General features: G+C 36.7%; 1 protein-coding gene across 1 annotated transcript in view; it reads right to left on the reverse strand.

The window, feature by feature from the left end:
• The window catches only part of RALGAPA1 (Ral GTPase activating protein, alpha subunit 1 (catalytic)), a 122982-nt gene that overhangs the window by 37817 nt on the left and 69582 nt on the right, over positions 1 to 15583 (reverse strand). Inside the window, exons 32-35 of the mRNA XM_009886954.1 lie at positions 9169 to 10033; positions 7588 to 7659; positions 6543 to 6666; positions 4721 to 4876 (exon numbers count right to left, since the gene is read on the reverse strand). Of these exons, the coding sequence (XP_009885256.1) occupies positions 4721 to 4876; positions 6543 to 6666; positions 7588 to 7659; positions 9169 to 10033 (1217 nt within the window). The remainder of the gene's footprint in view (positions 1 to 4720; positions 4877 to 6542; positions 6667 to 7587; positions 7660 to 9168; positions 10034 to 15583) is intronic.

A 15583-nucleotide genomic window follows, 5' to 3' on the forward strand; every position in this document is an offset into this window, starting at 1 on the left:
GTGTTAACGGTACTCAAAACTCGCCACCAGCTGTGTAAGCCAAGTACATCTTCACACTCATTTCCTGACCTTGTCTTCTTAAATTTACAACTTTGTTTGTGCATAAATCACAGTAATCAAAACAAAGTGCAAATACTTGTTAGAGACCTAAGACACAGCAATAATATAAATAATAAAAATCTCTAAAATAATGTTATACTTCAAGTAACCGGTAATACACTATAGCTGAAACACCTGGAACTACAGGTTACATACCAATATCCTAAAATGCTAAATACTGCATAAATGCAGATCAAACTGCTCTAGAGAGTTTATTATCTAAACATAAGACAATAAAAATGGAGATGGACAAATGCAAAGAAACTGTAAAAAGGCATTGAAGGTTAAAAAAATGTCTTTTATAGCAGCATTCTTCAAGAATGAAAGGCAGAGAAAGGAAGGTTCAGCAATCAAAACAACAGTTTAGGATATAGCGGATAAATTTTAACAGTGTGTATGGAAAGGCTATGTTGCAAGAAATGTTACATAGAGAAAAGAACAGAGTCTTAAGCACAGACTGAATGTAAGAATCCAGAAAGTGGACCAAATTAAAGATGATTTCAGGCTATGGGCACAAGTGACAGGCACAATGGTCATGTCATCTGTGGTGATCCAGAAAGGTGGCAATGAGAAAGAGATTAAGAGCTCTGTTTTAGCCATCTTGAACCTGAGCTGTCGGGAAGACAGCCCTGAGGAGATGTCAGAGACAAACAGATTTTTTCAGGCTTGCTTTGAAACTCTACTCCATTAAAACAAATATATAAAAATGACCTACTGTTAGGTTACCTGAAATTTCAAATTTAACTCAAAATACTTTAAAATATTCTTACTCTGTAGCCATCATCATGTGTCAGCTCTCCTAATACATTTATGTTAACTGAATACAAAAGAAACGTGAAATAAATATAACCAGAAGGGATGATCAAATCTAATTTTGATACATTAGTGTCATATGCTGTACATGTTACAATAGCAGCCAGACTTAATACTAAGCTGCAGGCTATACTGAAATTTCCAAATGGCAGATTGTTCTAAGTGATACCAAGTATAATTGAAGTAATAAACGATAGTAAAAGCAAAGCACACTGTCAGGAAGAATTTAAGTATTTACTTTTTAAAATTAAATGAGTTAGGTTTGGAAAGGCAAGACAAGTGAAATAATGCAGGGCTCAATTTACAGAAAATTCCTTTTATTTATCTGTTGCATTAACCCTTGAACTCTTGCCAAAATTACCGTAATTTCTAATACCCACTTACCTAAAGGAGGGACAAAAAAGGCTATTATATTTTCTTATGATACAACAGCTAGCCCCAACTTTTTTCTTCTGCAAAAATGAAAATGTTCATTATAGAAAGAACAGAAGGACCTGAAACATCTGAAGTAATGTCTTACTGCTCTACTTTTGCCCGTTAAATGTAAGCAGCATTGCTGTCTACAGCATATGTGCCTCCTAGTTGAATTTTTCACAAAACTTTGTTTCAACAACTATGGTGTGGGGTTTTTTTTCAGCCACACGTGTACTTACTTGTGACTCCAAAAAAAAAAACCAACCCTACTAATAATTTACATCTATAAACCTTCAAGTTCCCCATACATGCTAATATCACAATAAAAAAAATAGCTATAAATCTTTTATGTGGTTGGATGATGTCACACATAAACTAGAATAATGTAATACACCCAAAGCCCACAATGATGAGTATTCCAATCATTTGTAACATTACTACTTTTCATTTATTTATCTTGTGTATAATATTCTCACCTACAATGCCTTCACTCCTTTATCAGGCTAAGGAAGGAGGAGTTAGACAGATGATAATCTGTAGAGGCACATGCGTGAGCTTTCTCACTCTCTGAACTGAGAGTCTTCACAGTTTCATTTATAATCCTGATATTTTCTTGGCAAGTTTGTTCTTTTAGGGGTAGTGCAAATACTTTTTACTCTAACCTTTAATTCTAAGAAAAACAAAATAGATTGTATTATCAGCATTAAATCTTTAATTTACTATTTGCAAATTAAATACCTATTTTATATGTGCATTTCAATGTTAAGTTCCTTTACACATTCAGAATATTTCCATCTGTTCTCCCTGAATTCACGTCTTTTCTCGCTCTTTTTCATGTCTTCAGAAACAAATGCTTCAGAGGTATCCAAGTCACTTAAAAGTTTTATTTACTACTCTGTAAGACTGATGGAAAATAAGCTTAAAATTGGCTTAGCCTCTGTAACAGCAGAATCTTGATTTTGCAGCGGTTGGACTGGCAGGAAGAAGTTTTGTTTTAATTTAATTTAATTTCCATTTATAAGATGAACCTATCATGCACCTCTAGGCACATTTACGATAGCAGTTCTAAGCCAACTACTGCAAGTTTGCTTGTTTCTCCCATCAAATGAAATAGACAAAGAAAGCACATGAAAGACCTGTACAGAAGCTCAAAACTCAAGTTTTTCTGGAGGTCATGAACAGTACATGCACTCAGAACAATGACAATTGTTAGCACACACAGAGCTTTCAAATGATTTTGATGTCCACTACAGTATATGTGAGCTAGACTGCATCTCATAAAATACATTCCTTTTGCTGATGTGTTCAGTCTAAACAGCACAAGTAGTTGCAGAACTAGTAAAAGAGTTAAGCTTGTTTTCCTACTCATGTCTCCTGATACCACTTGCTTGTTTCTCCCCAGATGCAAACTTCGGTTGATGCTTTTCTCAAGTTTGGGATGACTTTCACAGCATCTCTCTCTGGTGCTGGTTCTTTGATGCTTCTTCCCATGCAGTCTTTACCTACTGAGTAGAAGCGCTAAGAGCCTCTCTCACGCTATCTCCTTTACATAGCCTGTCTTCATTAAACATATAGGAAATTAACACCTTTGAAACATATCTCTAGAAATTCAATTGAAATGGGCCAAAAGGTGTTGGGGAAAGGACGAGAGACATAAAGGCCAGGTCACAAGCCTCCATTCATTGAGAAACTGGGCTTAAAAAGAAGTACAAAACCCCCACACCCAGGAAGAACAGGAAAGAAAGCCACAGAGAAATAAAGCAGCTTGATTAAACAGCCCATCAGCAGCTGAGCTACAAACGTTAACACCATTTTTTTGATACACTCTACATATCCATACAGACCTCAAATATTCTAAATTACTGAAGAGTGAGATTTTGGGTAAAGGAGGAGAGAAATAGGCCTGGGGCAAGCTGGAGTTGTTAAAAAGTCCAGCTGACACCATTTTCACAAGCTAAATCACAGAAGGCCTGGACCAGCACTGAATCTGGTCTGGCAGGAACAGCTATATGTAGATTCAGGGTGCTCCTGGAAATTCAGGAGATCTCACCTGTGTGTTCTGCTGAAGTCCACAGCATTTGCAAATTATTTATTATTAATTAATTTTCACTGTGACCAATCTTCCCCCTTGTCAACACTTTTTAATGCTCTAATTCAAACAGACTGTAAACAAACATTGTAAGGATAATTACAGGCTATATTTTAGAAAACTAAGTTTCTGTTTAAAAAATACAGAAGCCAGTCAACTTAGAAAAAAATATATATACAGATTGTTCTATACTAGAACAACAGCAACCATCTTATTTTAAAATTAGTTATTTTTGCTATTAAACAACCTAAGTATTACCCCGGCTCTGCTTCAGGAAATAAAGAATAGAAAGGACCCAGCACCGTTGGCATACAAGAAAAAAAAATTTAATTAAAAAAAAAAACAAACCACCAAACAAACCAACCTAGGATGCAACCGTGAGAAGTCAGAACTCATAGTCAGTCTGTAATAATAACAATAATATCTTTTTCTTCAAGTTGAACACAAAGAACAAAAAAGTCATTAATAATTGAAGCTTGCCAGAGGCATGGCTATTTCTCTCTTTACTAACTGTCTACTGTCTAATTTAATTACAAGTATTAAACTCCATGCTGAGGTCAACCAGCTTCAGTTCCTCCAATATTACACTTCAACCAGTGCTCATTAATGTGTCTACTGAATGGATTAGCACATCTGAAGATGTATGTACGCAGAACGGGGGACAGTCTAATGATAGCCAATTGTTCATTTATAATAGGACACATGTTCGAGACTGTAACTTATTATCACTAACGTGGAATTTATTAAATTCTAAAGAAAAAAATACCAATACAGAAAACCATTTTTTTCTTAATATGGCTATGAGAGATCTTATCACTGTTGAGCATTTCTGCGTTCTCTAAGACAAAACACTTTATATACAATAAAAATTGTCAAATTCTTAATATTTTTAACTTTTTTTTGGAAGGGAAAATTATGTTAATAGACTGCACGTGACTCTGAATAAAAAGTCATCTCAGAGAGTACTCACCACATATTTACTAATTGGCATTTGAAGTCTCAAAGCATTAAAACATCATTCAGATGTAATGCTTTTTCTTCTACACAAACCATTATCTCCCTTCATTTTTTACCAGTACACACGTGACCCTGCCAACATTTGCAATGATGGCAAAAATCACCAGTATGGCAAAATTAGAAATTGATAGAGAATCATTTATATGGCTTAACCTACTTCAGTAAAATACCAACTATTAACAGGTATTATGATTATTTTTTTTTTTTAGAAAAGTTACCTGATTTTCTTTGACTCTAATTTCTCTGTATTCACTACCAAAACAAAATCTGTTACGTAGAAACACCTACCTTTTTTGTTAAAGAGTCATCTGAATCAGAAGGCATTCTTGTTGACACATGGAACATTACTTCTACTGTCGAGGTAGCAAAATATGGAGTGGTCAATCCAGTGCTTTTGTTTTTTTGCAGTCCTCCCATAAAGCCACAATGGTTTGTAAGATTTACCTAGAAGTAAAGCCAAGGAAGCATTAGGAGGAAATAAGAAAATCGGGTGATAAATACATTCTTTACCCAGAATTTTTTTTTAAAAGGCACTTTCAACTGAATTTTTTAAAGTGAAGGTTCTTTTCACAACAGTACAGTTATGCTTATCTAAAACACCTCAGATGTGCTGCCTAGACTGAAAATAATCAACTGCAGTGCAGTGACATTCTGTATTCCAAGGTCACTACAGATGCTGCTAGGAAGCCAAGGTCAGAGAAAGAGAAAGGTTGTGCAAATGAATATTTAGTGCGGTATTCCCTGATCAGTTGACTGGAGTAATTTACATGTGCTTTTTGAATTTTTTAAAATTCTGTGATCATCAGCCCCGACCTGAGCTCTGAAGAAACCCTGCAAGACGGCCAGACAATTTTAATTTGCCCCGTTACCTTCCATATCTTTTCCTAAGAAATTTTCATTCTATGAATATGAAAAAAAAAATCACAGGAGACTAACTGATAATTCATAAGTTAGTTTTTAAGTCTTAGTTCTATGGGAAATAGTTTGACACTGAAATAAATAAGCATGCTTAACGTGCTATTTCAATTTTACAGCAGTGCCTAAAGAAAGTTTATCTCAGATGGGATGTATTTGCTTTTATGTTAATGAAGGATCCAGAATTTAATGTTAACACGTTAAAATATTAGATGTCTTATCGTGGAATATTAATCCAAATTAGCAATTCTTTAATCTAGCTAATAAAGGCTAAGAGAATTAACCCACTAAAGAAGGATATCTCAAGACACTAATGTGATTCTGGTTTCTCCTGAAGAATCAGGAATGTGAGAAATGAACATCTACGTTTGTGACAGTCAGCCGACTTCTAGCAGTTTTCCTCTGTTCCTGTGGGAAAGTCAGAGCCATTACCCACGCTGCTAACCTAGTAGTGCTCTTATATACCTAAGAAGTAAGACAAAGAACAAGATGGACACTCATGTGGACGCTCCTGATGAACACAAATCGCCAGAGGAACAGAAAACCTGCACATTCTTATGCAGCCAGCCAGGAGCAGGACCGATTCCTGTACTTCTGTGTGGCAGTGCCAAGTTGAACTTTACAACTGAGGTTAATCCTGTGCGGTCGGAAAGAAAGGATGCAAAAAAGGAAATCCTCGTAACAGTATCTAACTAGTGACTGAAGAGTTGCAGGTCCATGTTGATGATGGTGTACATCACAGTATTTCTAACTGCTAGAAGAGACATGGTGTGGAGTGTATGAACAGATACATGCCTGCGGGGGAAAGTAGCAAGAAAGGAGCATCAGAGAAGCTCACTTTTTCTTTTTTGGATTCCCAAATTTGAGCAAATCTCAAATTTCAATGGACTTAACACGTTACAAGCTTACAGGCAAATCAATATGGCTCCTAATCAGTCCATGAAAGCCACGTACAGGATTGCACATTAAATAATCACCTCTGCCTGTACAAACTTTCTTAAATTGAAAGAGCTTAAAATTAAAGAGCTAATATTTATAATAAAATTAAAACCAGAATTCTTCTCTACATCCTCTTGCAAAACAGTGTATTTCAGTACTTGTAAGTAATGCTAAAGAGACAAAGACTTAGAATATCTAAAGGGATTTGTAATTTTCTCTGTAAACAAACTTAGGATAAAAACGTTTTAATAAATACCTCCCAGCCAAGACCAGCTACAAAATCCTCATAGGCTTGACTTCCCCCAGTATTAGTAAGAATGGAGTGTTTATCTTCTTGTCCTTCAGCAACATAGAACACTGCGATCTTGTGTGTCTCTCGGCTGTAAAACAGAGGATGGTCACTGCACGACAGTGCCTTTACTAATACAAAACTAAAATGTGCAAACAATACACACACAGCGCATGGCTTTTAAAAAGATAGTGGAAGAAAAGTACAACTATATGGCTTCTTTCTGAATACCTTTTATATTTCCATATTCCCATTCTCTTCTAGTCTGGTCACCTCTCTAAGTTTTGCTATACATGAACAGCATTTACCCCTTTCATCACTTCTAAGATGTAGGATGGTGCTGGCAGTACCAATTGCTAATGGAGTTAGCTGGGCCTCTGAAATGAGCCAAACCTGCAACACAGGCGTTATCAACACTGCACTGCCCATTAACAACACTGCCATGTGAATGCTGTGGCAAACACATCTTATGCAGCTGAATCAAGAATCTTTAAGTACTACAAGCATTGTCTTCTGTTCACAGCTTGCTGTGAGACACTGGAGCAACTAAAGGTGGTTTCTCACACTTCTAAAACCTCCACTGGATTTTATTTCAATTTCTACAAAAACAATTAAAAGTTTCTAATTCTGTACTAAAACTCCAACTAGAATGCCATGTCTTCAAATACTAACTGCATTGGAAAACAGCTAAACGAATAGCCAAAGCTTAAAATGTGGAGACTTTTATATATCAAGGTTTAAAACTACTACATGTTATGCATACAAATGTTCACAATTTTAAGTTATTCTGAAGTTTGTTATATCCCATGATATTCTACTTGTAGTTTCACTCTACAATTAACACCAATGTAACTTCAATATAACACCAATAACTACAATACAGTGCAAAAGACATTAATAATTTACAAAACTATTTCAAAAATTAGTTCAACTCTTACATCTACGCTATTAATGCCATCTAAATACAAGCACACTTAAAACAAATAAGTAGGCAGCCATTAAAAGAATTTACCATTGTCTTGAGTCCAAATTTCTGAGTTCTCGAAGTAACTTCTCATTTTTCTTCAGGAGATGAAAGCTCCTTCTAAACAGAGAAATTTGTAACTCTTATCACCTGTTCAGTGATGGATACAGAACAATACAAGAATGGCACAAGAACATTTCCAGGTCCATTCAAGAACAGTCAATGAATGCTTTTGCCTTTTCAATAGTCCTTTCTTATACAAAATATTAAGATATCTTTTTAAAAAAAATATACAAGCAATTTTTTTTTACTCCAGGAAATCTTCTATATCTATTATAGCTCTGAGTATAACCTTTACTTCTTCCCACTTTCTTCTGTCAAACTATTGTATTCAACTGCGATCAATCTCTTCTCTACAGAAGAACAGACAGAACTTCATGTGACGCATATATAAGCTGCACACTTTACTAGGCCATAATATATATGCTTAGTGACAAAAGGTACTTCCATAATCTACTGTCTTAAGGAGTTAGTACATTAAACATTGAGCTTTTACTATTCTGAATTGCAGAAGAGAGCAGAACACAGCTCACTAGTCAACCACCCAGCTGTAACAATTTAAAGAAGAAACAAAACAATATGTTAGAGCAAGAAAGGCACTTTTCATTTCTTTTAAACTGCACTCAAGATGTTTCCCACAAAACACAGTGGAACGAGTTTAAGAGCAGTACTGTTCAAAACCAGACTGCCTTGAGGAATTAAAGACCCAAATAAGAAGGGTTATAGCACCAAAATTTTGTCTGATTCCAGGGACACAGATTATTTTTTTTTTCTACAGAGTACCCATTTCCCTTTACAGTAAGACAATAGTTTGATGCCTCTAGTAAGAATTTGACAGCTATGGTAAAACAAGATTTCAGAAAGACCCTTAAATTCTAGGATGCTAATATTTGTACATGCCCACAGGTACATGCATACACCTAACCACACCCCCACAAAAATAATGTAAACAGAGACACTACTTTTGTGACTGAACCTGCCTGGTCTGCTGTTGTTCTAAACAATACCCAAACATTGCCAATGCTGAAATAAATAGCAGGGGACGCATCTTTCTCATTAGCTAACACAGGTGCAATGCTTTGAGGCTGCATGCAAGCATGCTCTTAGCAGGCAAAGCAGCAGGACACTGTCCAGCAACACAATAGCTGAGAACACACTTCAAGTCTCATTCTAGCACAGAAAGGTAATGATTTTTGCAGGAATATACATGAAGCAAAGAAAGCAAAAAAGATGCTTTCTTTACCCATGGTAGTACTCCTTAGTACAGCTGGTGAAAGGATTATTAGAAAAGATATCACTCCTTCAATTCACCTTCCAACACTGTTCTAAGGAAAGAATATAAACAGCAATAAAAGCAACAGGTTCCTCCTTTCTGTCTCTCTAAATGACAGGTTGAAACGCAGAAGAAAACTGCCATTTTCCCCTTAGTTGCACATCCCTTTTCCTCTTTTGTTGGCTGGCCTGGAGTATTTTTGGCTTAACCTGCTCTATGATCAACTATCATTACATGGTAAGAACAGCACAATTCCTTAAAAGAAAGTTCTTAAATTGTGAGTCTTTTCTCTTTACCTTTTATCCCAAGAATTCATTCCCAGTATACTGAGAAGTAATCTGCAGTAGTAAAATGCTGACTGGGGCTTTTGTGAGGTCGGCTCATCCTGTTCCATAGCCCTCATATTTAAATCATTGAAATGCTTTTCAACAAACTCCCTCTCTTCTGTGTGCTGTTTCAGAATTGCATTGATGACATCGTTCTCCTGCTTCTCTGAGATGCAGACTGGCTGAGGGGCAGGAATGTTGAGTGAGACACCAGTTCTCTGCAAGCATTCAGGGCTTGTAACACCCAAATACTGCAGGAGCTCATCAAGGGCATCTTCTTCATCCCTAATGGTATCCCATGTTGGTACAGTGTCTCTAAATTTCCTTTTTACTTGGAGTGTAATTCCATCCCTTGCAGATACATCCTCCACATGCTCAAATGATGAAAAAGCATCTTCTGGTTTGTCTTGCTGAGACAACGAAAGTGCAAAAGAAGTCTGTTGTGAAGATCCACATAAAGATGACGGTCCATACAAAATGGCCGAATCCCACGAGTATTTGCCAGATAGATCACGCACTATAATTCTAACATTTGAATTAGCAGATGCAAGTCCAGCAGACAGTCCTCCTCCAGGCATGTCATCTTCTGCTTGGATTTGTATGCAAGACACCAGGGAAGTATTGTTTAACACAAAGAACTGAAGGTTTGGGTTCTCAAAAAGTTCAGGAGAAAGTTCAGGACTTTCACTGTATGGATTGTCGTTGTTTTCACACACTTGACTGGTTAGCATAGCAGGACCTCCACTCATAGGATAGTGGCCTAAGTGGTTGACTAGATGTGTTATCACAGTACGAGCAGCAACAGAAATTAGTCCTTGTTGCATGTGAGTTTTCACTGCAAGAGAAAGAACACAGGTTTTGAAAGAAGAGTTCAGAAAACAACACAGATTTATGTATTGCTTTTGGTCTCCTCTTCTTTGTGAGTTTTAAACAGAGGATAAACACTGCAAGGTTAGGATACAGCCAACTCACTAATGGAAAATATGTATTTTGATGAACACTGGTCTCATCTATGAATAGCGTAAAAAATCATAAGATAGTTAAAGAAGCATATTCATTATTTTAGAGCCTACTGTATCTCCTTTACCATAGCTTTGTAATCAGCATGGTTCTTCTAACATACAAAAATTTCTTAATCTAGTGAAAATAAATCTTGAATTGCTGATGAAGTAGAGATCACAATTGTGTTGTAAGAAGTTCATTTCCAACTGCAGTGGATTTTTATATTTATACACATCATTACATTCTGAAAAACAAAGGAACATAGATGCACAAAACCTCTAATCCATCTTAATTTCCCTGGGGAGCGTATAGCTGTAGGTTCGGTTGAGAATAACACTGGATGATTTTAAAGTACCAAGTCAAAGACTGGGCTACATTGAACACAATCTAACAGTAGCAAAATTTTCAAAAAGCAAATGTCATGCCCCAACTGCATTTTAAGACGTTTCAGGCTGGAAAAACTTGGAGGGAGAAATAGAAGTTAATTGTGCCTATCTTATATGAAATTAACCTTGTGAGATGCACTGGTATTTCAATATGGTTTTGCCACCTCCTTTTTTGTTGCATACCTTCCACTCGCATGCCATTTTATCTAAATTCACAAAAAGAATTTCTTAATGTTTATACCACACCCTGCTCACCCAGTACTTTCTTGTTATTGGATTCTTCTATCAAATCCACTCTACATTACCCATGAAGTACAAAGTTGCTCAAAGAGACTGTCAGGCAGACAACCCTCAACCACTCAGAGTACCCGCTGAAGAACCCATACATAAAAGTATTACACTGTAGAACATCGCAGGTAGAAGAGAAAAAAGGATCAATATGACAAAGCACAGATTTCTCTAGCCTCGCTTTTTTAACAGGACCTGGATGACCTGTATTTGGAATTTACAAGGGGAAGATAAATCAAGACTGTATTCCTCAGGATTACATCATATATTTTAAACTATATTAAACATTGAAAACTGCTGCAAACACTTCCCACCTTCTTTCTCACCAAAAATTAGATCAAACTAGAATGTTCTGAACCACGTTACTTTTTCATTCAGTATTTACTGAGAGAATATAACCTTTTGGATGTGTAAGTATGGTATAATGAACTCATCTCCCTTTATATTGTGTATTTATACGCAATAAAAACTAATGTTTAACAAACATTTATTTTTGCAGTTTAAGGCGTCTTAATTGGTTTAACTGGAAAAATAAAGGCAAATTTGTAATGCATACTGACTGTCATGACAGATCTTTAGTTTCTGATGCACTGGATGCATTCTCTGTCTGCAAAAGTAAACGATTAATATATATTTGCCTCTTTTTCCCCACAAGGTTTGGGTAAAGCATGTAACAGACATCCGGGATTCTGGCCCTTCTCTACCTTTAGGGAGCACTAGATCTGAACTGCAAAAAGGGAAACATTTCATCCTGTTAATAGGTGGCAAAATCAACTTAATTCTTACGCTACTCCCAAACTCAAATATTTTGATAAATTAAGGCCTTGAAAACTAATATAAACAAATTAGATATTTTATTTTTATTACCTATAACATTCTTGAGGTTTAAAAATTTACAAACAAAAACATTCTGTGAAGATGAATTAAATGTCTGGCTATTGACGGCATACAAGGAAATTAAGTTACAGTGCCATCTGCTGAAACATAAGAAGGATCTGTAGGCAAGTTTATACAAGACAAAGAGAAAACAAGTTGGATGCTTGAAGAATGATTTATCAGTGTGGTATTAACCAGCACCTGGACAATGCAGAGGCTGGGTCATCTCTGTCAGGACATTTATGCCAAGTGTTTAGCACTTGGCAATGCACAGGTAAGTATGGTAATGCCCTTTTCAGGTTCCTAGGAGCAAAGACACATGAGCCTTCCAGCTACCTGAAGTCTCTCACACTGTGTAGGTTAAATACCTTCAGTTAAGTTCTGCAGCAAAACCTGAAGAAACGAGAGGGACCTATTAGCATATAAGTTATTACTACTACTGCTTTGTGGCAAACCCTATGGATCTCAAACCTGACCATGGTTGCATTGTACCTTTGTACATTAATTTACTCCCTTAGGAGCCTAAGGGACAAGAAAGGTGATACAATGATATAAAGAGAGGAACATCGAGTTTACATTTGGAAGGTTCATTCCTAGTCCTTCCACAGTCTTTCTCTGAAAATTTTACTCTCGAATAAAAATGAAAAAATAAAAGAATTGGGATATGAATCTGTCATTGCCTCTTTGATAAAATGAGAACAGTGCTTCTCATTAAGTGTTCGCTTAGAACACAGAATTGTTGATCTAAAAATGACATCAAGAACTTAAATCAGAAGTCTTAAGAGAAGCATACTGAAAAGCAAACTGTAAGATGTAACCTGTTATGTTGAAATAAAATAAAGCAGTCTCAAAACATTTTTGCCACACAGCAAATCAGATTTTGGCAATGGCTTCCCTTAGCAAAAAAAAAAAAAACAAAAAAAAACCAAACCCCAAAAACCCAACCAACCAACCCAAACCCAGTAATGCTTTTTGAAAATATGAGTTTTAAATTAAATTCACAACTTAAAGAGTACATAGTAGTAATTTGTTCCTAGAAGCACATCTCCACAATCAGGCATAACCGGGCATTCAATATATTGGAATTCTTAAAATGAGTATCTAAACCATGCTCTTTGTTTCTGGAGGGCAGATCAAAATATGCAATAATGCAAGCCATCACAGCTTTACCACAAATTCTACAAACTAGCCATACCATTACATATTAAAGCAGTCTAGCTGGCTGCTTTGCCAACCTCTCTTCCTGACTGAACATATCTCTGCTCTCTTCACTACGGTACAGTCTTTTGCTTGGGCATTGTACTTTGTATGTGTACATGATCACTTGGTAATTTGCTTCTAGCATGTTACATTGGCTATTTTTCTCAGTCCCTGAAATTACCTCTTTTGTGGGAAGGCTGAAGGTCCACAACCGCTAATTTGTATCAGTGACATGAATGGAGGATTCCTGAATCTCCTTAAGATGTGCTGTTAACTCTTTAATTCAACTTTGGCTGAACAGCTTTAAACAGCTACAGTTATGTAGTAAAAGAGAAAAGTAATGACAGAGGGTGGAATATCTCTCTCACCCTTTTAGCTATCTAAAGAATGATGCACCTGTACAGACTGATTCATCTCAGTTATAAGCCCAAATTGGAGAAACGGGATGAATCACTCTGGAAACTCTTTTCTTTCTCCATTATTTTTAGAGGGAGCATAAAGAGTCCAGTTCAGCTTAGCTGTATTTTACATTTGCTTAAGGAAGTCTCACTGCTTTCTAATTTTAAGTTTCAGGTATAGAGAGATGGGGTTATAGAGAACCCATCTCTAGAATATCCCTCACAAAACACAAACTGTGGTAATCTGGATGCATCATGTATAAAGGGCTACTAAGATGATTAGGGGACCGGAACATCTCTCTTACAAGGAAAGGTTGAGGCACTTGGATCTTTTTAGTCTAGAAAAAAGAAGATTGAGGGGGGATCTTATCAATACTTATAAATACTTAAAGGGAGGGGGCCAGGGGGATGGGAACAGTCTTTTTTCAGTGGTGCCCAGTGATAGGACAAGAGGTAACAGGCACAAACTTGAACATAGGAAGTTCAATCTTAACATAAGGAGGAATTTCTTCACTTTGAGGATGGCAGAGCACTGGCACAGGCTGCCCAGAGAGGTGGGGGGGTCTCCCACTCTGGAGACATTCAAACCCTGCCTGGAGTCCGTCCTGTGCAACCTGCTGTAGGTGACCCTGCTCTGGCAGGGGGGTTGGACTAGATGATCTCCAGAGGTCCCTTCCAACCCTGACCATTCTATGATTCTGTAATTCTGTAAAGTGTTTTTTAAAAAGTGCACTTTTTGTCTCCTTTCAGTAAAATGGCCCAGAGCAAAGCCTTAAAAGAAAAGTACCTAACATTTCTAATTTTTAAATAAAAGCTAAGACTAAACACCAGATGTAGGAAACGTTTTCATTAGAAAGGGAAATATACTAGGAAAAATGATTGATCTATGCAAAAGAGTTTAAAATATGTTTGGAGAAGTATGACAAACGGGGGAAACTCCATGAAATCAATAACTGATGAAGCACTGTATCTATGCAATGCAACTACTACCTAACAACCACAACTATCTCTAACAGATTTGTGATCTATGAAGAACAGGGTTCAAAATGGTTTTGCCTATAATTGCAAAAAATTCCCATAAAATATTATTTCCTTACGATTAGATTCTATTCAATAGTCTGATTTTACTACCTATTAACATTAGAAGTTCATAAAGTCATAGAATAGTTTGGGTTGGAAGGGACCTTTAAAGGTCATCTAGTCCAACCACCCTGCAATGAGCAGGGACAAGATGTATAGCACTTTTTGTTTAATGTTACCTATTTTCACACAACCAGCTTCCCTGTCAATACAAGGGTGACAAAAAGCCTTGATGTTACTTTTTCCTAAATGTCTGCAACATTTAATATAAACAATGGAAAAGCTTTTAAGGAGAGGTTCCATTCTAATTCTCCCTCATAAATATTCATAGTCCTGTAGTGTCAGGTAAAAGATGAGAAGCAGGTAAACAGATCAGAGCCCAGTGCAGTCCAAGTCAGCTTTTGCACATCTAAACTGTGAATGGCTAAAGTGCTATGCTATCCTTGGGGAAAGTATACCTCTCTCAGTGTTTCACTGGATCCAGGCTAGTTAGGTGTGGTTAACTAGCACAGGCAGCTCTTGTATTTATATGCCTGTACTGTAGCTAGAAGAAGCTGTTGTTGATAATAGCTAGCAGATCGGTTCATCAGCATCATGCAGACGAGCCCCGTGATTCCTGAGATGTACGAAAGCACCACAGGCTTGCTGCCTGCAAGTTCTGATGATGCAAGAAAAGCTTCCTACTGATGTCCTTGTTGTCAGCTGCTAAAAGTTAATTCTGGTTTAAATATAACACTGCAATACACTTAACACTTAATTTCAAAATTATTCTTTGTGTATCTTGTACTGCAATCTACCACTCTACCTGAAACCTACAGAAAAAAGGACAAAGACAATTTCACAGATAATCCTAGGTATAACACATCCCTTTTGAGAGACAACGCTTGGAAAGTTAGTGAAACAGAGAGGGGAATAGTCCTTTTCTCTCCCCCCATCGCCTGTTTCCAGAGGTTTTACCAAATCTTTGCCCTGACATTTATTGCAGGGCTTGCTCCAGCCTTTCAATAGGTCCTTTCCATAAAACTTGTGATGGATCTGATCTTGAACAATGGGAGGTGTACAAGGGTATGTCAATCACAGCTGTCAAACTGATCAAAAGCACTCTGTCTTAAGAATTCTGGTGTTTCAGTACTTTTAGCTTTGCTTGTGACATAA

The sequence above is a fragment of the Charadrius vociferus genome, unplaced genomic scaffold, assembly GCF_000708025.1.
Source record: "Charadrius vociferus isolate BGI_N301 unplaced genomic scaffold, ASM70802v2 scaffold14, whole genome shotgun sequence".
Lineage (NCBI taxonomy): Eukaryota > Metazoa > Chordata > Aves > Charadriiformes > Charadriidae > Charadrius > Charadrius vociferus.